At 34.4% G+C, this 22,662-nt stretch overlaps 5 protein-coding genes and 1 long non-coding RNA gene across 8 annotated transcripts in view; 3 read left to right on the top strand and 3 right to left on the bottom strand.

Annotated features, from left to right (window-relative positions):
• The window catches only part of LOC104714773 (katanin p60 ATPase-containing subunit A1-like), a 4,949-nt gene extending 660 nt beyond the window's left edge, over positions 1-4,289 (top strand). Inside the window, exons 3-17 of the mRNA XM_010432227.2 lie at positions 551-675; positions 752-840; positions 941-979; positions 1,063-1,156; positions 1,302-1,350; positions 1,485-1,576; positions 1,661-1,731; positions 1,812-2,311; positions 2,400-2,487; positions 2,591-2,701; positions 2,782-3,350; positions 3,455-3,593; positions 3,676-3,744; positions 3,826-3,942; positions 4,040-4,289. Of these exons, the coding sequence (XP_010430529.1) occupies positions 551-675; positions 752-840; positions 941-979; positions 1,063-1,156; positions 1,302-1,350; positions 1,485-1,576; positions 1,661-1,731; positions 1,812-2,311; positions 2,400-2,487; positions 2,591-2,701; positions 2,782-3,350; positions 3,455-3,593; positions 3,676-3,744; positions 3,826-3,942; positions 4,040-4,153 (2,266 nt within the window). The 3' untranslated portion in view covers positions 4,154-4,289. The remainder of the gene's footprint in view (positions 1-550; positions 676-751; positions 841-940; positions 980-1,062; positions 1,157-1,301; positions 1,351-1,484; positions 1,577-1,660; positions 1,732-1,811; positions 2,312-2,399; positions 2,488-2,590; positions 2,702-2,781; positions 3,351-3,454; positions 3,594-3,675; positions 3,745-3,825; positions 3,943-4,039) is intronic.
• Positions 6,095-6,510, top strand: LOC109126296 (defensin-like protein 269). The gene is made up of 2 exons (XM_019229698.1): positions 6,095-6,179; positions 6,278-6,510. The coding sequence occupies exons 1-2, from the start codon at positions 6,122-6,124 to the stop codon at positions 6,493-6,495; spliced, it is 276 nt and encodes a 91-aa protein (XP_019085243.1). The 5' UTR covers positions 6,095-6,121; the 3' UTR covers positions 6,496-6,510.
• On the bottom strand, positions 8,564-10,613 carry LOC104714769. 3 transcript variants are annotated; one of them, XR_755891.2, is made up of 4 exons: positions 10,111-10,613; positions 9,873-9,944; positions 9,322-9,461; positions 8,564-9,205 (listed from the first exon to the last, which is right to left on the bottom strand). It is a non-coding gene; the product is annotated as an uncharacterized LOC104714769 (long non-coding RNA). The 3 variants fall into 3 exon arrangements; XR_755892.2 differs by having other exon boundaries at positions 9,339-9,461; XR_755890.2 differs by having other exon boundaries at positions 8,564-9,461.
• On the bottom strand, positions 11,966-13,906 carry LOC104714768 (pentatricopeptide repeat-containing protein At1g64100-like). Its single transcript, XM_010432224.2, has 2 exons — positions 12,619-13,906; positions 11,966-12,168 (listed from the first exon to the last, which is right to left on the bottom strand). Exons 1-2 carry the CDS (start codon positions 13,885-13,887, stop codon positions 12,145-12,147), a joined length of 1,293 nt encoding a protein of 430 aa, XP_010430526.1. The 5' UTR covers positions 13,888-13,906; the 3' UTR covers positions 11,966-12,144.
• On the bottom strand, positions 14,173-15,931 carry LOC104714767 (reticulon-like protein B3). Its single transcript, XM_010432223.2, has 5 exons — positions 15,580-15,931; positions 15,080-15,260; positions 14,846-14,987; positions 14,695-14,764; positions 14,173-14,583 (listed from the first exon to the last, which is right to left on the bottom strand). The coding sequence occupies exons 1-5, from the start codon at positions 15,773-15,775 to the stop codon at positions 14,405-14,407; spliced, it is 768 nt and encodes a 255-aa protein (XP_010430525.1). The 5' UTR covers positions 15,776-15,931; the 3' UTR covers positions 14,173-14,404.
• LOC104714766 (probable membrane-associated kinase regulator 2) lies at positions 19,471-21,264 on the top strand. Its single transcript, XM_010432222.2, has 2 exons — positions 19,471-20,808; positions 20,897-21,264. The coding sequence occupies exons 1-2, from the start codon at positions 19,608-19,610 to the stop codon at positions 20,953-20,955; spliced, it is 1,260 nt and encodes a 419-aa protein (XP_010430524.1). The 5' UTR covers positions 19,471-19,607; the 3' UTR covers positions 20,956-21,264.

Genomic DNA, 22,662 nt, shown 5'->3' with positions numbered 1-22,662 from the left:
TTTTTTTTTTTTTTTTTTTTTTTTTTTTGTATATCGAAAGTTCCCATAATTTATTTACATAAAATTCAACTAGACTTTAAGATTTATATATCAATTCTGATTATGTAATAATAATTCTTGTGATGAAATTATATCTTTTTCCATTATGCTTTGATCGACACTTTTTTAGTCTATAGTTTGCGAATTTCAAGAAGATAATACAAGTGAGAGTATAGAAAGGATAAGAAAATAATAGTATGAGTCATCACAATTTTTTTGGATAATTCATTTTTATATAAGATGTAGTTTTACAGAAACGGATAAGATATTATTCGTTGGAGTGATACAAATAAGGTGAAGCATGTGAATTTTAATTTTCTGTTAACATATTATAACATAGTACAAACATGAATGATCTCATTATTATTTGTTATTACGACACGTGTCAGTAACATGTTAAGATCCTGTGATCTTTATCCCAAAATGTTTGGATTTATTCTTTTCCATGTCTGAAATATTACACCGATACGTATATGTTATCTTGTTCATCAATGTTTTGGGATTGATTGTGCAGCGAACAAACACGCGTGCTTCTAACAAGTGCAGCTTATGTCCATTTGAAGCACTTTGATGCTTCGAAATATGCGAGAAACTTGTCTCCTGCTAGTCGAGCCATTCTCTTGTCCGGCCCTGCCGGTTAGACTCCGATGATCTTGATCTTGTTTCCTTTTCGTTTATGTTTTGATACTTAATATTGTTTGTTTCTGTGCAGAGCTTTACCAACAAATGCTAGCCAAAGCCCTAGCTCATTTCTTTGACGCCAAGTTACTTCTTCTAGACGTCAACGATTTTGCACTAAAGGTTTTCTGAAACTCTAAACAAAAACATTGTTGTGATCTGTTTCTTACTGTGAGTGTCTTCTCTATTGTGAACCTTAAAATCTTCTTTATGGTGTTTGCAGATACAGAGCAAATATGGCAGCGGAAATACAGAATCATCCGTAAGCTGTTTACTGTTTTCTTTGCGAATTGTTTAGGTTTCTTGTAATTGATCTAAATCGGATTATTCTTTCGTTTGTATTAGTCATTCAAGAGATCTCCCTCAGAATCTGCTTTAGAGCAACTATCAGGACTGTTTAGTTCTTTCTCCATCCTTCCTCAAAGAGAAGAGCCTAAAGGTAAATCAAATTTTTGTCCCGGTCAAATGTTAAATCGTCTAGGCTTAACCGAGTAATGGACTTGGTCATCAACTAGCCTTAATAGTTTATTTTAATCTGTCTAAATTGACCAATATTAACATTGTTCGTTGATGAATCTGTTTAGCTGGTGGTACATTGAGGAGGCAAAGCAGTGGTGTGGATATCAAATCAAGGTTGTGTTTCATTGTCTTTTTTTTTTTTTTACTTCAAATTTTAAGCAATGCCAATAATATCCTTCAATGTTTTACAAATCAATCTAATTCGTAATTTTATCGTTTACCGTGTGATCCGTACGTTATCTATGCAGTTCAATGGAAGGCTCTAGTAACCCTCCAAAGCTTCGTCGAAACTCTTCAGCAGCAGCTAATATTAGCAACCTTGCATCTTCATCAAATCAAGGTTATCATGTGCTTCTCTCAACAAAGAAAATTGAAACTTTTAATCTTTACTCATTCCGACACATCGACTAATACTTAATCTTAGGTTCAGCGCCGTTGAAGCGTACTAGCAGTTGGTCATTCGATGAAAAGCTTCTTGTCCAATCTTTATATAAGGTAATATAAAACTACAATATATATATGCATTAGTTTGTTTGAATCTGGTTTATATAATATCTTGCAAATGCAAAGTGCAGGTCTTGGCCTATGTCTCCAAGGCGAATCCGATTGTGTTATATCTTCGGGACGTCGAGAACTTTCTGTTCCGCTCACAGAGAACTTACAACTTGTTCCAAAAGCTTCTCCAGAAACTCAGTGGACCAGTCCTCATTCTCGGTTCAAGAATCGTAGACTTGTCGAGTGAAGACGCTGAAGAAATTGACGAGAAGCTCTCTTCTGTTTTCCCTTATAACATCGATATAAGACCGCCCGAGGATGAGACCCATCTAGTGAGCTGGAAATCGCAGCTTGAACGCGACATGAACATGATCCAAACTCAGGACAATAGGAACCATATCATGGAAGTTTTGTCGGAGAATGATTTAATATGCGATGACCTTGAATCAATCTCTTTTGAGGACACGAAGGTTTTAAGCAATTACATTGAAGAGATTGTTGTCTCTGCTCTTTCGTATCATCTGATGAACAACAAAGATCCTGAGTACAGAAACGGAAAGCTAGTGATATCTTCTACAAGGTTTTTTAAAAAATACCCTAACTTGTTTCACAAACAAACCTCTACGGCGATATTTGGTACTGATTTAGTTTTTATCTTGTACGTTTAGTTTATCTCATGGATTCAGCCTCTTCAGAGAAGGTAAATCTGGCGGTCGTGAGAAGCTAAAGCAAAAAACTAAGGATGAACAATCCAAGGTCTCAATCTCTCTATACTCTGTTTTTAGATGAAAACAGAGGATCAAGACTGAAGCAGAGCAGAACCATAGCTGAAATAAGTCTCTTTGATTTACTGTTTCAGGAAGCAAAATCTGAACTAGCGGCTGATGTCAAGCCGGAGACTAAACCAGGGAGTGTCACAACGGAACCTGAGAAAGAAGCTAAAGCTGAGAAAGTAACCCCAAAAGCTCCGGTAAGTTTGATCTATCTACTTCATATTATTCATGGTAATTTCAAAAAACCTCTTGTCAGTTGTGTTAACCTATGGAACAGGAAGTTGCACCGGATAACGAGTTTGAGAAACGGATAAGACCAGAAGTAATCCCAGCAGAAGAAATCAATGTCACATTTGAAGACATTGGTGCACTTGACGACATAAAAGAATCACTACAAGAGCTTGTAATGCTTCCTCTCCGTAGACCAGACCTCTTCACAGGAGGACTCTTAAAGCCCTGCAGAGGAATCTTACTCTTCGGTCCACCGGGTACTGGTAAAACAATGCTAGCTAAAGCCATTGCCAGAGAGGCAGGAGCGAGTTTCATAAACGTTTCGATGTCGACCATAACTTCGAAATGGTTTGGAGAAGACGAGAAGAATGTTAGGGCTTTGTTCACTCTAGCTTCGAAGGTGTCACCGACCATTATATTTGTGGATGAAGTTGATAGTATGTTGGGACAGAGAACGAGAGTTGGAGAACATGAAGCTATGAGAAAGATTAAGAATGAGTTTATGAGTCATTGGGATGGGTTAATGACTAAACCTGGTGAGCGTATCTTAGTACTTGCTGCTACGAATCGGCCTTTCGATCTAGATGAGGCCATTATCAGACGGTTTGAACGAAGGTATAAACTTAAGCCATGACCTACTTACTTTTTAACAGTTTTTCCAAGATCAATTAAATTAGTAACCATGTGAATTCGGTTTACTTGGTTTTACTCTTACGCAGGATCATGGTGGGACTACCGGCAGTAGAGAACAGAGAGAAGATTCTAAGGACATTGTTAGCGAAGGAGAAAGTAGATGAAAACTTGGATTACAAGGAACTAGCGATGATGACTGATGGATACACAGGAAGTGATCTCAAGGTTAGATATAAGATCTTTCTTTTTTCCTCTATAACCCTGTTTCTTGAATGTGTAGTAATGTGTTAATTCGATATTTAAACAGAATCTGTGCACAACCGCTGCTTATAGGCCTGTGAGAGAGCTTATACAACATGAGAGGGTCAAAGATACGGTAAGAATTTGAGCTTTCGTTTAGTACTAATTTCTTCATTTTAGATTAGCTTTGATTGTTATTCGTTTTTGATATTTGAAGGAGAAGAAGAAGCAGAGAGAGACTTTGAGGGCGGGTGAAGAAGATGAAGGGAAGGAGGATAGAGTGATTACACTTCGCCCTTTGAACAGACAAGACTTTAAAGAAGCCAAGAATCAGGTGAAATTACACACTGGTTTTTATTTACATTTATGCGTGTGGATATATGTAAAATGGCGTTTGCGTTTTAAAACGTTTTTGAGTTTTGAAAACACAGGTGGCGGCTAGTTTTGCTGCGGAGGGAGCGGGGATGGGAGAGTTGAAGCAGTGGAATGAGTTGTATGGAGAAGGTGGTTCGAGGAAGAAAGAACAACTCACTTACTTCTTGTAATGATGATCATCAGAATGGGTTACTAGGAAAATGAAAAGAACACACGTACGGTGATGAATTGTGAAATTTGGTAATGTAATATTATGGTGAATTTTTCTTCTTCTTCCATGGTTAATAATAATAAGAGAATAAAAATGATGATATTGTCGAAGTTTAATTATGTCGTAAATGTTCTGTAATGGATTTTTTCGTTTGGTTGACGCAGGCGGCTGCGTCTACGTTTTTAATCGCTGAATCGAAATAACGTTTAAAAATGTTAGATGCAGGTTGCAGTATTTTGACACAGGTACCTGCAGCAAGCAAACAAATAAATGTACCTGCGTCTGCCGCAACCAACTAAACGAACAAGCCTAATTTATATACTGTATATATGAGCATCTCCGATAGTAAAGTTGTAAACAAATATGTTAACATTATTTTAAGTAGAAAAAAATACAAATTCAAAGCTAAAAACTTTCATAAGATACATGTAAAAAATACACCTCCAATGGTAAAGTTTTTAGTTCAAAGTTCTTAAATTTTTTTCAAAAACTTGCTTTAAATAGAAGCAAAACATGAAAGTTACAATCAAAACATGAAAAAAGAATCATGAGTACAAACTTGAAGTTGAAAGAAAAGTTTGTTGTGGATTCAGTTTTGTGATGGTCTTACCAACAAGGTCGAAGAGGACAGAGTCCAATGCTGCGTATATCGGGACTGGTATCGATGCAAACACAGCTCCGAATTTGCCTGATCAAAAGAAAACACAAAGCAACACACCAATGCCCTGAACAATTGAAACTGTGCCTGTTCCGAATAGACCATCAAGCAACACACCAATGCCCTGGCTTTTTTTTAACAAGAAACACCCTTTTCCTAAATATAATCAGGAATAAGGATCACACAATGTACCGTTGCAATAAAGCCCTCCTAGAACATTAAAGGCATAGAAGGGGAAAAAACGCTTGAAATAAAGAGTGTTGGAGAGAAGCTGGGCCATTGCAGGACAGGTCATCTGCTTGTTATGCTGATGTTGATAGATCTGCAAGACACCAAACACAGAGAACACTCTTCACATTAAAATATTATATATATATATATTTTTTTTTCTTAAAAAGGAAAATATATCTGCAAAAGAGCAAAGGAAATTAACCCCACCCACGTGTATGGATTTGAGAACCTTCTGCAATGCTTTGACATCAGCCTGAAAGCCAGAGGAAGACAACACAGCTTTGTCTGCTCTGGAAAAGTTAAAAGAAGAAAAACAGCTTAACAAAGAGCCTTGCAAGTTTACTTCATAAGATAAACCAGATTCTAGAATCCAAGGAATAAGTTATAAGACACATGACAACTATAAGAATACGTTATAAGAAGACAAATAAGTATTCTATAAGTTATAAGACACATGAAATAAGTATCCAGAAACATATTGGTTGTTTAGATAAGACACATGAACGATTGGTTGTTTAGATCTCCGGCGGTTCTGAGCTTGCTCGCAGGCGTCGTAAAGACTTGGATCGACCCCATCTGGTGCCGCTAAAATCAAACGAGTGAGATCGGGACCTGCTCCTTTCCCCTTCGGAGATTACGAGAACGACATCGCGAGAGAGAGACAAGGAAGAACAAAAAAAAAAAAAGTGAAATAAATCTTAGCTAAGATTTATTACTTATCTTAGCTAAGATTTATTTCTTAGCTAAGATATTTGTTACCAATCCTCCCGTTGGAGATGATCTAAGAGAGTGTGCGTAAAATATTATGTACCTTCTATGGAGCTACTGTGACAGCGTATGTACACTGTATTGCACAATGTATATTACTGTATTCTACAATGTATCCACATATGAGACGCGCATAAAATATTATGTACCTTTTATGGAGCTTCATAACATTGCTCATTGTATTGTATATAAATAGACACAAAGACCATATAGAAGAATCTCATCAGTAAAAAAAAAGTAAAAACATACAGATCAAAAGTTGAAAAAGACATGGCAGTATCAAAGACAGCAATGCTCATTGTTCTTGCCGCAATCCTTCTTCTCTCATGTAAGTTAATTTCTCTTCCTCTCTCTGTATGTGTCACTCACATTTTTCTTTTTCTTTGAAATATGAATTTGATTATATGATTGAATGAATATGTGTAGGTGTGTCGATGTCAAATGCAAGGGAGCTGCAAAGTCCACAACATGTGGAGTGTGTTGGAGGAGAATGTCCACCGAAGCATCCCCAGCAATACTTTGGGACTTGCTTTAGCAATCAAGATTGCAAAAATAGTTGTTTCTCATCTTGTAAAATTCAATATTGTTATCATCATGAATGTATTTGCGCACTATGCGACAAGGAGGCTCCATCACCTTATTAGTGCCACAACGTTTCAATGTACCTTCTTACGTTATTAACAAAAATATTATCTTACATCTTCATAACAGGATTATATATCGAACCATCTTTAGTTGAAGAATACGAATTGCTCTATTATTTAATAGGAAAAACGATCTGTATTTCCCCAGAAAATTTCATATAGCACAACAACTCCACAGAATTCAAACCTCGATCTCGGACCACACAAACCGGAAGTTCTAGTCCAGTTTATCACTAACTAGATTTATAACCCACACGTTGTGTGCGGGACTATAATTTTCTAATTATTAATACAAACCGTTGAATATTATTATAATTATTCAATATGAAAAGATAAATCTATATAGATCTCAAATTTATTTTATTAAGTGATATATAAGTATATAATTTATCTATTTCTTTTTACATTTTTTCACAATTAATTTTTTATTTTATTTTTGGGTATACATTCGTCTCTCTTGCATCTACTCTCTTTTCACATTCTATTATCCCACTTATAAGTTATATTATATTAATTATGAAAATATGTCATAACTATTTTTCATCTTCCAATACTTTTTAGAGAACCACTCTTTGTCGCAAAGTTTCTTTAACAGTGTTATCTACTACACGTAAGTTTTTCTTCCTAGTAATAAAACTCATAATTGGACTGGTTTTATCGGTAAACATCATATTATAATATCAAATATTATATTTTCTCTTAACTTTTTAACAAAAAAAAAATTATGTTCACATAAAGAATTCTTTTACTTTAAAATATGTATAGTCTACTATGGTTTATATATTTTTCTTTTATTTTAATTTTCCTAAATCTACAAACTCATAAGATTACTCTAACTTTTAAATATGTGTATTTATCCAAAAATAAAATTTTAAAATATTTTAATCAAAATTCTACAATCTACCACTACTATCCTAATTGTTTTTATTACAAATATCTTTTTCAAATTCCTTCTTAGTATTTTTCACTATTTTTTTTTTGGTGTGTGTGTGATGTTTAGAGGATGTTTTCTTTAATATATTTTATTCCAAATAACCTTCTACGTCTTTTAAATATATACATTATTTTAATTTTTGAGAACTTGATTAATATATATATATATATACTTTTAATATATATCTTTGTTTATATAATCTCTATTCATATTTTACTTTGATATTTTTTTGATGTATTCTTTTTGTTATATTTTTTCATTTTGTTTTAGTTTAAATTATTTAAACTGATTGTTTTTAATAATAAAAAAAAATTATACAAATAAGTGAATTGATGCATTAATTTTAGATGTTATGTTATTTGATGATGTGAATTAATTTATTAAAATTGAAAATAAGAATTGATGAGGTGGAGGAAGGAGAAGAGAGAAAAACTAAATATGTATATACAGATTGAGATTTGAAAGTTCGAAACCTCAGAACACACAAACGTTAGATTTTTTGGTTTATGACATAAACGGATACTAAACCACTTAAAATCAACACTAAGATTTATTATTTCTTAGCTAATACCCCATTTTACGTTTATATTTTTTTTTGCTTTAATCACTAATAAGATATTTGTTACCATCCTCCCGTTGGAGATGACCTTTAAGGGAATCGCATAAAATATTATGTACCTTTTATGAAGCTACTGTGACTATGTATGTACACTGTATTCCACAATGTATCCACATATGAGAGGCGCATAAAATATTATGTACCTTTTATGGAGCTTTCATATCATTTGCTCATTGTATATAAATAGACACAAAGACCATATAGAAGAATCTCATCAGTAAAAAAAAAGTAAAAACATATAGATCAAAAGTTGAAAAAGACATGGCAGTATCAAAGACAGCAATGCTCATTGTTCTTGCCGCAATCCTTCTTCTCTCATGTAAGTTAATTTCTCTTCCTCTCTCTGTATGTGTCACTCACATTTTTCTTTTTCTTTGAAATATGAATCATATATATAAAAGTAGAGTTTCAATCTTTCCTTATTGGCTGTTCGATATTTAATAGGTTTTGTAATAAAATTTTTCCTTTAATGTCTCCCTTAAATTGGTTTACACAATCGTTTGGTATTTTATTCGTTTCGAAATTTAATGTCCCTATTGTATTGCTCCACATTTATTATCATATACAAAATTTACATAAAATCGTAAATTATCACTTCCCATATATACGAAATTAAAACGTAACTCATCACTTTCCATATCTACGAAATTAAGACAAAATCCTCTATCCAAAAAACAAGTCAAACACCTATATTAAAAAAACGATCTCCTCCACGATCTCTTAATTATACCACGATCTCCACGATCTCTTAACTTCATGGTTAAACCCAAACTCGGCTCTTTCTATATATAAAGCAAATTACCATATTCGATTCTTACCACCATTACCAATTACCAATTATGAGTATAATTCCATTGAAGGACCGACAGCTAGGACGTGATCCTCAAATGGTGTGTGGCCGGGTTCTATGCAAATGGCATGCAAAAGCTTTCCATCAAAATGGTAAAATAATCAGCCTAGATTTCCTCCTACTTGATGAACAGGTACACAACTTCCATATGTTTATATACATCTTTTTAGCTCCTTTATTTTAATTAGTAACAAAGATATATATAATGCAGTCTACCTTAATTCAAGTTTCCATACCCCAACACCGAGTTTACCGCAGAGACATCAGAGAAACATTGCACCGAAGTCCAACAACCAGCCTCTGCAAACTGTAATGACATCAGTGGTCAAGGCTCACCACCAGAGCCAGCAGAGAGAGAAAGCAAGAAGGCCCGAACTGAAAACTCCAAATAATTAAATTCATTTAAAGATTAATGATTTCCACCTTCTAGAATTGTTTACCTCCGCTTCTGTTTTGAGCCTCATCTCCAGTCGTTGTTTCTTTAAGCTTCTATATGATTGCAGCATTTTCCACTCATCAAATACAAAAATGTCAAAAAAAAAAACCCAGGCACACCAACAGCCCTGTACAATAGGGTATCTCAGTCAGTCACATATTTCACAAAATTAGGACCTTTAAAGCAATTAGCAGAACTGATTGTCATCTTCACCGTCTCACCTTTTGTTTAAATTGTATGTCAGGTTATATTAACACAGATTTAAAAGCTAAATTATATTCCGTGGAATCAACTTTTAAACAAAATTGATGTGAATATTACTAAACTATGACAAGTAAACGTAACAGGACTCTGTTGCATATACGGGAAAACATAATCTGAGAGTAACATTTCAATTCATGACGTGCGAGAAACAATAGTCAATTAGGGACTAACAACTAACAACAATAGTCAATTGACTTTGAAATTGAACAAGTAGCAGATTCTAAATTCTTTGCAATGTAAAACTTGAAAGAGAGAAAAAGAAGCGTGATCTTACCCAGCTCACTACGCATTGTGGTCTGAGCAAGCTGTACAACAGCATATATAGGACTCTCAACGCCATAAGAAGCTAATTTTGGATCCACATGTGCCAAAAAAATCCAAAATCGATAAGAAGAAAAACTAGAAAACCTTAAAAATTCTGCAACATATGTGATCACTAACATTACTCGAAATCATTTTAATACAAACCAAACATATGTGAGCACTAACATTAGAAACAATAAAAAACAAACCTGTTTAACGGAAACAAGGAATGTAATTTTTCCTCCGCCAATTGCATCTCTTACTAATTTCCTCTAAATTCTCTCCATGGCTCTTCACACTTTCTTCAATCTCCCTTAAATTCCTCTTTGATTCTTCGAAAATCCCTGGAATTTCAATACCTTGAAACCCTAATTTTTTGAATTAGTGACTACAGTTCGATCCCGAAGATGAGCAATCAAAGCAGTTCCGGCTGGGGTTTGACTTCGTCTGTGACTTCAACTTCGACTTCGACTCAGTTTGGGATTGGTTAGGCTAATACAGTTCAGTCGGAGTCTGCTCTTTACTTGCCGCTGCCGTCGTCACCTATATTTTGCGGTGCCGTTTAGCTTGTGGAGTTCTTATCAAGGAGATAACAGAAATAGAGGTCAGAAATAGGGATTAGGGTAATTAAGGTGAAGAATCAAATCAGAGGAAAGAAGGAGAAGAGAGAGTGACGAAGAAGAAGATACAGATTCGATAATAATTCGAACAAACTAGATTAAACAGAGCAGTCTAATTTTAATTGGGCTTCAAAAATGCATAAAAGGCCCAATCACTCGATTAAGCCCAATTTGGTGAAAAGATAAGTCGACGGCTCTTCTCCTCCGATACGACTCCGGTGAGAAGTGATGCGACCAGGTTCCGTCTGCTTAAGCTCCTCATTTCTGATTCTTTAAAGCATTCTTAACAACATGTCGACGACATTGTTAAGAGCAATTCAGCTAAACCAGTTCTCACTTCTTGGAACTGCCTTGATTAGAAGGAGGACTAACAACGTCTCGTGTTGTGGAAGCCAAACAGAGACGACCCATGAAGCTAAACAGACTTCTCCGTCGAGGGTTGCACCCAAAAACCATAAAAGCAACAAGCTTGATGAGATTCTGAGAGACTACAAAGCTGTAATTGGGATAGAGATTCATGTAATTGGAAGCTGTAAATATTTCTATAATATATTTAGAAAAGCAGATGATTAATAAAATAAAATATTTTACAAATTTTATATTTCCATCAAGGTGAGTGTACTAATTACTATAAAAACCATCAAACTGAAGTACATAAAATAATATAAGAAAATAAAATTTGAAAGACATATCACAAGTAATATTTTGTATTTGAAATATTATGTCTACGTGTTGAGTTAATAATTAAAAAAACAATATGTCAGTTCAAAATTGGAAGACAACTCTTGAAATACCTTTCTAAAAACCCAAGACAAATATAATAATTAAGTAATAATTAACTCACTTTAAAAAGCATTAAAAACCCATTTAACACAAATATAACTCCAATCCAATAATTCAACATTAATTTCTCCCACATAATTATGTTTTTTATTAAAAAATGATTATATTAAAATATTATATAATAGTGTAGTCAGCTAAACTTATAGTCACATTTATATAATATATATACATACAAAATTATATTACTTAAATTTAACTTTCATACTTCGCTCCATCATTCCCTTATCTTAAAACCATATATTACATAATCAGACGAAATTACACTACACCACAATCCACGCGTCGCGTGGGCCTGTCGATGTCAAATGCAAGGGAGCTGCAAAGTCCACAACATGTGGAGTGTGTTGGAGGAGAATGTCCACCGAAGCATCCCCAGCAATACTTTGGGACTTGCTTTAGCAATCAAGATTGCGAAAATAGTTGTTTCTCATCTTGTAAAATTCAATATTGTTATCATCATGAATGTACTTGCGCACTATGCGAAAAGGAGACTCCATCACCTTATTAGTGCCACAACGTTTCAATGTACCTTCTTACGTTATTAACAAAAATATTATCTTACATCGAACCATCTTTAATTGAAGAATACGAATTGCTCTATTATTATTTAACACCAACAAAACGCAAACGTTTGATATAAAATCTAACACACACAAAAGCTGACCAATCTCTACATGTTTGCAAGAAGACCAAGAAGGATGATAGATATCCGATATAACAAATTTGAATTCGTATGGAATAAAAACTTTAAAAACTGTAAAGTCTTCCATTCTTTTTTATTCATCCTCTAGTTGATAGATGATCCTGCAAAACAAACACACCAAATCAGCAAGAGTTTAATCTGGAATCTGTATCTTAAGCTTTTAATCAGGAAAACTCAAGGTTGTTTCAAGTTCGTCAAGATTCAGAAGTCGGAACAAGTTCAGGAAGAATTTCTACGAGCTGGCTACAATCCAAGGTTTCTTAAACTATACACCGAACCAAACTAAAAAAGACCAAACTAGTCTTGTGTTTACTGTATTATAGTGTTAACAATTTTTTAAAAGAAGTTAAATCATTAGTTCAAAGCGAAGAAATTATCCAAAACAAACCGGAATCAATTTTGATATCTACTCCACAAGTAAAAGCTACAAACTTTTGAGTACATAAGGTTTGGGTTGGTTTGGTTTCAATCCCAAGGGTGTTTTGTAAACTAGAGAAAAAAAGCAAGAAACAAAGCAGACCCACCACGTTAATTGTTCCTCAGACACTCACCTTTTGTTGCAGACCTACTGCTTCCAGAACTCGACCCTGGCCGCAAAGACCGTTCATCAGTGTGTTGAATGTTATGACATTGGGTGTACATCCCGTTTCAGCCATTTGACCAAATAAAGCTACTGCTTCAGAGATCCTATCTTCTAGACATAATCCATGGATCATTGAGTTATATGTGACTGTATTAGGATATATACCCCTACGGAGCATCTCGTCCCACAATTTGTCAGCCTCAATGAACTTCCCTTCTTTGACCAATGCACTGATCAATGCAGTGAAAGTTACAACATCAGGATTGATTTGCCTATCAATCATATCACGCAACAATTTTTCAGCATCACTCCATCTACCAAAGCTACAAAACCCGTCTATCATACAGTTGTAGGTAAACACATCTGCCACTATTCCTTTCTCATGCATTTCACTGAAGAGATTGTGAGCATCGCTATGATGTCCGTCTTTGCAAAGACGATCAATGATGGCGTTATAGATTACAACATGGGCTTTGATGTGGTTTGTATCCATCTTCCTAAGAAGATTCAAAGCTGACTCAGTGTCGCCCATCTTGCACATTCCATTTACGATTGCTCCATAAGTAACAATGTCAGGTTGATGACCATTTTCTACCATCCGATCAACAAGAGCTAGTGTTTCGAGAACTCGACCCTCACGGCAAAGACCGTTCATGAGTGTGTTGAACGCTATGACATCGGGTGTACATCCCATTTCAGCCATTTGATCAAACAAAAATACGGCTTCAGAGATCCTATCTTCTAGACATAACCCGTGGAGCAGCGTGTTAAACGTAACAACATCGGGCTGGAAACCAAGTTTGGCCATCTTTCCAAACGTAGACAGAGCAAAGGACAACTTACGACAGTCACAGAAGCATTTGATCAGAATATTGAAGCTGTAGATATTAAATGGGATCCTGCGCAGTTCCATCTTCTGATAGAGAGAAATCGCAACATCGGGACGATTCATTCTCACTACCAAACCTATTACTTTATTGAAATCGATAGCCGAGTAGTACAAGGAACGAGATCGAACCATTTCATCGAACAAAACAATGGCATCATCTAAGGTTTTGATATAATGAAACCCACTTGTCAATTTCAATTCATCTCCTAAAAAAGTACCTTCACCCAAAGAAGGTAAGCTCTTCGAATTAGCCGTACGTGTCTTGGCGGAACGAAGATGAATCAATCTCGTGCTGCCCAATCTAGCTGAAGCTGAAGCAGATTCAGATCTCAAAGCCCTAGCCAACATTTTGATTTTGTAAATTTTCTCCCCGTCGATACCAAAGAAGTTCTGTGTATTGATCAAAATGTCTAGAAGGCACAAAAATGAATGAGAAACACGACCGGTTCCATTCACTGGCCGGTTCAATTTGGTTGGTACCCTTACCGCTTAAGAATTTTGTATCAGAAACACGACCGGTCCGGTTCAAAAAAGACAGTGTAACGTTTTAAGTAATCATGAATGTACACAACTTTGCCAAATCAGTGGCAGAAACAATAAATTCTGTATAGAAATTAAAACTAAAGTTCAGAATATTCAAAGATTTATCATAATAAAATTCATGGTGACAAATGGTATTCCAAAACAGAATCATTCAATATGGCTATAAAATTTGGTTATACCCCGAATAAAAATCCACCCACATTGTAGAGATTTTGAGTGTAGTATAAAACCACGTAAAAGAGAAAACAATGCTTCTGAGATTTTTTTTTATCAATCTGGAAGACACAGATCATCATATTGATGCGAGAAACTTACACACTCTCTAATCCTTCTTCTTGTAAAAGGCTCCTTTAGGGATTTTGCTCATCACCTTACTTAAAACCTTCTCATCGAACACCACATATTGTTTCTTAATCTCCCTCATTGCCTTTTCACCAAAGTCATCTACTTTATCATCATACTTTTCGTAAAGCACGGGAATCGTGAATAGAAGTACAGTCGCTGGAAGCAGAAAAAAAAAAAAACGATGAAAATTAGATATTAAAAGGAACACAAAGAAAACACAACTAGTTAAGGTTATCAATTGGATGCAATAAGAGTATGGATTAGTACCGATGTAGATTAAGGTCAAGAAGTTGCAGGAGCTGCCAACTTTGGACAAAACCCATAAACCAGCAATCACCTAAAACACATTTGCAAACCAATATTAGAAACCAGCAAAATCAAACAACAACATAATTAACCAAATAAAAAAAGGTTTTACCAAAAGAAACTTCTTGAGATCTCTTCCTGATGCAATGTCCCTAAGAACAGTAAAACCACGGTTGATTTCAATTCTTAGTCCAGAAGCAAGCTGAAGAACAACTTCCTCGGGGATGTGAACTTCAGGGATATGTGGAGTTGTCCTGTAATAAAAAAAAAAAAATCAGCTTTAACAGACCATGGATTAAACCTCAAATCTCACACTCAAGATAAACATCCATCAATTAAAACTTACTTGTGAATAAAGGTACTAGCACTAGACCACAAGAACAACACAGCAAGAGTAAGAATTGAAATGTGGCCAAAAAGAGTGAGAAGATTGTATTCAAGCAACTCGAATAAGATCCAGGAAACAGTTGCAGCACCCAACACTCCTCCTGATACCTTCTTGTTCCTCCATAGGAAAATGTCGGCAGCTGAGATTTCAAAACAAGGTGAAACCAATCATTCCACAGATCCTCTCAGATTCAGAACAAGGTGTAAAATATAAACCAACAAACAACAAATCAAATCGTTCGTTTAATTCACTTCTCCTATCCAAGCAACAAAACAAATCTACAACAACATCAACAGGCTCGATGAAGTAAACATACAGCAAAACTTCACAATCAATAGCAGGCAAAACCTAGAATCCAGATCCGATAACTAAAATCGCCTAATCGATGATTCCTCATAGTTTCAGAGCAAAGAAAAAAAAAAAAAAAATCAGGAGAAAAAAAAAAGAGAGATCCATACGTTTTCCGCCACCAAAAACCTTGTGAACAGGCTGTTCTCTACCGAAGAGACGATAAACCTTGGTTTTGAGAGACGAAGATTTCTTATCGTCATCTGAATCGGAAGAAGAAGACGAAGAAGAAGAGTCACCGTGACCATGGATCTTCTCAGCTATCTTCTCCATGATTGATTCCTCGTGTTTGTGCTCTTCCGCCATTGTTTAACTTCGTTTTCCTTGAAACCTCCGCAAAATAAAATAAAAAACCCTAAAAGTAAAACTGTTTTTCTTTTCTGGTTTCAGTAAGCGATGAGTGAGAAACGGAGAAGAAAATTAATAAAAGAGTGACTCTTCTCAAGTCAGTCGCCTCTCTCTCTCTCTCTAAATAATAAGAGCGTTTGATACAGATTCAATCTCACCCGTCGATTTATCCAAACTTAATCTTGACCGTTGGAAATTAATTGCTTACTTTCTAAGAAATTAATTAAATAATAGTAACATCTTTGAGTTGAGACGGAAGACAAACGACCGTTAATTTCTTAATCGAGAGCGTCCAAATTCGATTAACGTCTTCAATGACCCGCTCGCACGTGGTCGTCGAGAGGGTAGAGGTAGACGGTAAAGGATCTCAACTACGACGTCGTGGGATGTGATGGATCAAAGAACAATTTCATTTGGGCCTCTGAGAATCTTTAAGGGAAGGCCCAAAATATGAAGTGAAATTATAAGAACTATAGCTGCTTTTTTCTTTTTGTGGCAAATAACCCTAGATTTTTTTTTTCCCCACTATAAGTCATAATGGTTAGAGATTTAGTGAAGAACAAACATTGAGATTATGATCTTTCATATATACTCCGACGTATGTTGAATTTGAAGCAACAACAATCATAGTAAATTGTGTACTTTATAAGTTCCAAAAATTTTAAGGTGATCTCCAATTCTATATATGTAGAAACAGAATGCATTATGTGTACATGCTTTAGAATAGTTTTCTTGTAAAATATGGTTTCTTATTGTGTAGATACTTTTATAATAAATTTCTTGGGATAAATATGGTTTCAACCCTGTCTCATTTCCAAGTTCTAAATATTGGGCTTAAGTAAAAGTGTTTCGTAGTCTATCTAAAATCTTTGTTTAATATAAATCATTGCACAACACAACTATATTAATATTGCCGCTAAAACATACTAGTTGTGTACAAAATAAATAACTAGTCATATAAGACAAATCTAGCTGTGGTTATTGGTCTCTAATGAATCAAATTGTCTGTTTTCCTTTTAAATGATTTTTCTGTAGTGCATTTAAATCATATAGAAAGGTATGTAGCTTAATTAATACCTATGTAAATCAAATAGCTAGGATATACTATTGCGGCATCATGCCAAACAATTAGCCCGACAAGATCAGATTTTCTTAGGGTAATAATATTCTTCTCGTGATCAACAGGATAAAGAGAGGCATATCATGTTTATAAGAGTATCTGAAATGATTTGGGATCAACATTTTATTCAAAATAGATACTACTACATAATTGGTTTAATCATTTGAGTTGGACGGAAATAGCTTAGGCAGGCTACTATGAAGCATTTTTTTTAATCTTTTTTTACCAGTAAAAAATTGACTGTAAATTAGTAAGACTTTCTGAAATTAGTTGGAGTCAAAATTTGGATCACTACATATCAAAATTTAACAAATTATCTTGTACCAATCTCAAATATATATATATATATATATATATATATATATATATAAGTTTAACAAATTATTAGAAATAAATAAATTGGATATATATATATATATAAGTTTAACAAATTACTAGAAATAAATAAATTGGAAAATCCACTAAAGCTGAAATTCAGGGAAGCCTACCTATCAAACAACGAGTGAGTAGCTTCTTTGACTTGCTTTTGAAAGTGCTTTGCCCTTTTGAATATTTTGATAAAGCAAAATAGTAGTAGAAAAAAAAAAAAAAGAGAAAATACTTTTTTGTTTTATTTTGACGAGAGTGTGTCCCATTAATATTATGTAAATTAAATCTCAACTACAAATGAATTGATTTACATCGAAGGACTAAATATATAAATGCAGTATGAATGAAATTGAACTGAACCCATGAATTGGATTAAATGGTACTTACTATATGGAAGAGAGAGAAAAAAAAAAAAACTAGTATGAAAAGAAATGGATCATACGAAATCACGTACATATGTATGGGCCCATTATTCTGGGAACTTGATGAGGCCCATTAAAGAAGGATGATAATGCGATTTTTGGGGTCTACATCCACTGAATCAGACGGTCTGAAATTTCTTTCGGCAAAATGATGATGATGTTAATAATATACGTCTTGGAACTACAAACTTTACGCATACCGTTTGTGTAACTATATCTAGTACAACATTAGTATAAAACATTATCCAGATTCTTTCAGAATCAGTTCAAGTTTTAAAATACTTTTGTAGGCAACACCATTAATTTTGTCGATTCCCATTGATTTAATAGAGTAATATGTAACCCAAATCTTGTAAACTTAAACTAAATATTAGAATTATGTACTACTATAATAATATGGAAGTGTACTATGTAGATGGGAGGGAGTAGTAGAAAATAAAAGAGTACGTATATAACACTTTAATGATCTCTGACCTTTTGGTCTGACTGTCTCAGTCTGAAAGTCACGTGACTCACCTGCTCCCTTGCAAGTTTTAGCAACTAGAGCAACGCAACTCAATTCTTTGCCACGTTTTTTTCCGTATTTAATCTCTTTGGCTCTGCTTCTTTTGTAAATCAAGGAAAAAACAAAGAGAATTTACTATATACTATTACAAATTTATGACAAAATAAAATTTGTTTGATTGTCAGTATAATAAATTTTTTTTTTTTCTTAAACTGCATCCAAAGCTTGGTTTTTTTTTTTTTGTATGTGGGAATTGAGTCTTTTTCAGTTTTTTTTTGTTGTCAACTATATCAAATCGTCATTAAATTATACTGTTATTAGTTTGTATTATTATCACAAAATAACGAATACTAAACAGTAAACACAAAATTGGAATTGAAAAGTAAAGATATTTGTCAAGCAATATATAAAGATAAGTACTGCTACCATTACCAATTTACCATGAAGTTAATAATTATAGACTTATGAACTTGTTTAAGTTAAATGACCAATAAAACTTGACAGGTTTAAAATTAGCCTAGTTTTTAAGTACTACCGTTTTTGTTTTGTCATAACACTGACACTACTTGTCTACTTCATATTCATACTTCATACCCTTCCGTAAGGGCATTTTTATAGGGGAACTATTTTAAGTGTTCTTAAAGTAAAAATATTATGAAAATAATATAAGATCAGTAGTTATCTTCTTTTGTTAAAAAGTTAGTTATTGGGAGAATATGTTTAAGATCATAAGATTTAATAATATAACATTCTTAAACATATTACAATTATAAAAACTTATAAAATAACATTTAAATTGCAAACTTATAAAACTTTTACTAAAATTCAAAATACAATACCAAATTTTTATGAAACAGCAAAAACATTAAAGATAAAAAAAACCTATTACTTAATTAAAGAACACAAACATTTTATTTAATTAATATATAGTTTAATGTCCAAATTTATTCCATATATTCTCAATTGCAAAAAATTGTTTGCAAAAACTTGTATCCATTTACACCTTGCCACGTCAGCTTAGGACTGAGCCAAGATCAGTTCTACATCAATAACTAAAAAATGTTCTAAGCCACTATTCATTATTTTTTTTTTATTTTTTTTTTGTGCTAAGAACATCCGTCATGTTTTCCCTAAAAAGATGGCCTAAACAATAAAGAACACGGTATTTAATTATTTCTATAAAAGAAAAAGAAAATATATTAATTAATTAATTATTTTATATAAAGGTAATCACTCTTCTCTTACAAGCACCGTAGTAGTAAACCCTTGTTTTGTTGTGTCATGTAAAAAGGGAGAGACACTTTGAAGAAAGCTTTGAACACATAAAAACGCAGCGTTTTAAGGGGAAAAGAGTTGATTCTGGCTTTCCCAACAATGGAAGCTTTCAGTCTCCTTAACTACTGGAAAAGCAGTGGTGGTGTTACTTTCCTCCCTCCTTCCTCCGATTCTTCCTCTTCTTCTTGCCGTTACTCCGCCGCCGATTCCACCGCAACCACCACCATTGTCACCACTTCCGTCACAGAAACTGAGGATGAAGAACCCGATGACGACAACGACAACGACGAAGGACCCTTCTTCGACCTTGAGTTCGCTCTTCCAGCTGAAGAAGACGAAGAAGAAGACGACGGAGGAAGAGAAGGAGACTCCGTTTCCGATTGTACGGACGGCGGTTGCGAGTTCAAATTCACTTTCTCGTCTTGCTCCGGCGGAGAAGATCGAGCAGATCCAGACTCCCTCGACGATGTTTTCGAAGAGGTCGAACCACCGTCTTCTTCAGAGCAGCAGACTTGTTCAGTCAAAGCTCCGGCGGCGCAGTTATCGGCGTCGATTTTAAAATCCGCCACTAAGCTTCGCGTGTTCATGCTCGGAATGAAGAAACCGAAGCTCATCCAAGCGAAACCGGAAGCTAACTTCGGATCTGAAGGCAACGTCGAGAAGCAAAATCCTCCTCCTCCTCCGCCGCCGCCGTCGTCTCACTCGCCGGAATCGCAACAGAAACGTAGTACGGTGACAGTTAATTTAAAAGTCGAAGACGTTCCGATAGTTTCTTTATTCGCAAGAGAGAACAGTTCCAAGAACTCATCTTCTTCGTCGTCTTCTTCATCCTCATCGTCTTCCTCGTTAAAGAAGCAAAACGGCAACGAATCTGTCGTTTCAGATGAGAAACGCTTTATGATGATGCAAAAGTACTTAAAGAAGGTGAAGCCGCTTTACATAAGAGTCTCACGTCGTTACGGCGAGAAACTACGGCACTCCGGTCCACTAACAGCTCCGTCGTCGTCGGCGAGATCCACGGAGGAGAAAACGGAATCTCCGACGGCTACGAAGAAGACGAGTAAAACGGGGAACAACATCAACATCAACATCCCAGCTGGTCTTAAAGTAGTGAGGAAGCACTTGGGAAAAAGCAGATCGTCATCTTCGACGGCGAGTACACCACCGTCGTCTATGGCAGCGGCGAGTGTAACGACTCAGCAGTCTGAGTCAAGAAGACGCGACGACTCGCTTCTTCAACAACAAGATAGTATCCAAAGCGCTATTTTACACTGCAAAAGATCTTTCAATTCCTCTAGAGGTAATTAATATTCATTAACAATTCACTTAAACATTTCTTAATTTGATTAATTAATTATGTGTTTGTTATGAATATATTTTTGTTTCAGATAAGGATCCGTCGGTGTTACCAAGATCGGTGAGTGAACCTTCCTCTTACGAGAAATGAGACAAGAAAAAATATCGTAATCTTTTGGTTTTAGTTATCAAGAGAATCAATCTCAACGGTTTATGATTTTCTTGCATTAACAACTTATGATAAGTTATTGTAAATATATTTGTCTTGTTTAGCTTATTTTCGTCAGAATTGTAGGCATTACCAAGTGTCGTGGGTTTTAGATGTTGGTCATGTAGTTTTGATGATGACTATTGAAACTTTGGAACATAAAAAGGGTTAATTAAGAAGAAAAATGTAGGCTTCTTCTTTATGTCATTTTCATTTATATGGTTATATGTTATGAAATTGATTATTGAAATATACAATGTATCTTAAAGATTGTAAATTTGAAATTATTGAAAAATATGAAGCAAATAAAAAGCAGTTTTTAATAGAGGGAAAAAGATGCTAAATATGTCATTAACTTTCAGTTGATCCCATTTTATATTTGGAATGACGGAAAGAGAAGTAAATGTGGGGCTATATTGGTAAGTGAGACGGTGAAAGTTGAGACAAAAACAGTGAAAAAATCTGATTTACTTTTTCCCTTTTTTTTTTTTTTGAAATGTGAAATCTCTTTTTTTCTTCTTTTTGTTTGTAAATGGTGTGTATGTGTAAGTACAAAAGAAGGAAGAAAACAAATGCATTAAAATTTCAAGTTCCCGTAAACGTAACCAAGATTCTATATAATATAGAAACAAAACTTGGCTCCAGATCAATAATGCACAATTCACAATAATAGCACACGGGTACAAAATGCATGGGTTATTTTTCACCGATGTGTAGTATTCAATGTTTTTTTTTTGTTTTTGTGTTTTGTTATTTCATGCTTGTAGAACAATAAATATTTTAATTAATATGAAAATACGGAAAAAATGGTTTTTGTTGAGGAGAAATCTCAACATAAGATTATTTTTTTAAAACCACAACCGTTAAACGTTTTTTTTTTGCATCTTACCTTGAATTGACATTTGCGTTAGTCTTAGAAATTTTGCATGTGTAAAAAACATTTGAGTTTGTCTATCTTTTGTTGTTCGCATCCTTATTTTCCTTTGAATTTGTGGCGAATTTAAATTATAGAATTGACGAGTTTTTGTTTTCACTTTTGTTATGAGAACCATAGTTATGTTTGCCTGTAGTGTATATGTTCACCTTCCGGTGTTTGCATTTATGTGTGTAGGTCTGAGTTTAGTGAATGTGTTTCTTCGTGTATATGTGTGCTAACTTAAATCAAGGTTTCATATCATTCTAAAATCAAACAATCAACTTTTGAAAACACAGATGTCTATGACAATCCTTAGAAGAAACCAAAGCCGTCTTAATTCCCTGAAGACGAAAATTTCTGCAAAATGCATGTATCAATCAATGTATAATACACTTTGATCAATCAAACCGCAAGCAACAACATTACGATCAATCGAAACGTAAGCAACAACACTATATATAGATCAATCAAAACGCAAGTAATAATACTGAGATCAATGACAACACAAGCAACAACAGTATTATATATGATCAATCAAAACGCAAACAACCACAACAAATCCTAGTACTACGGCAATTAAAACGCAAGTAACAACACTATGCGCAATCAAAACACAAACAACAACACTATATATGATCAATCAAAACACGTCAATCAAAAGGCAAGCAACCACAACTAATTCTAATACTACAACAATAAAAACACAAGTGACAACACTATTATCAATCAAAACG

This window comes from Camelina sativa, chromosome 9, assembly GCF_000633955.1.
Source record: "Camelina sativa cultivar DH55 chromosome 9, Cs, whole genome shotgun sequence".
Lineage (NCBI taxonomy): Eukaryota > Viridiplantae > Streptophyta > Magnoliopsida > Brassicales > Brassicaceae > Camelina > Camelina sativa.
Note: the sequence above shows the minus strand (reverse complement) of the source record. Positions and strands in the feature narration are given on the sequence as shown.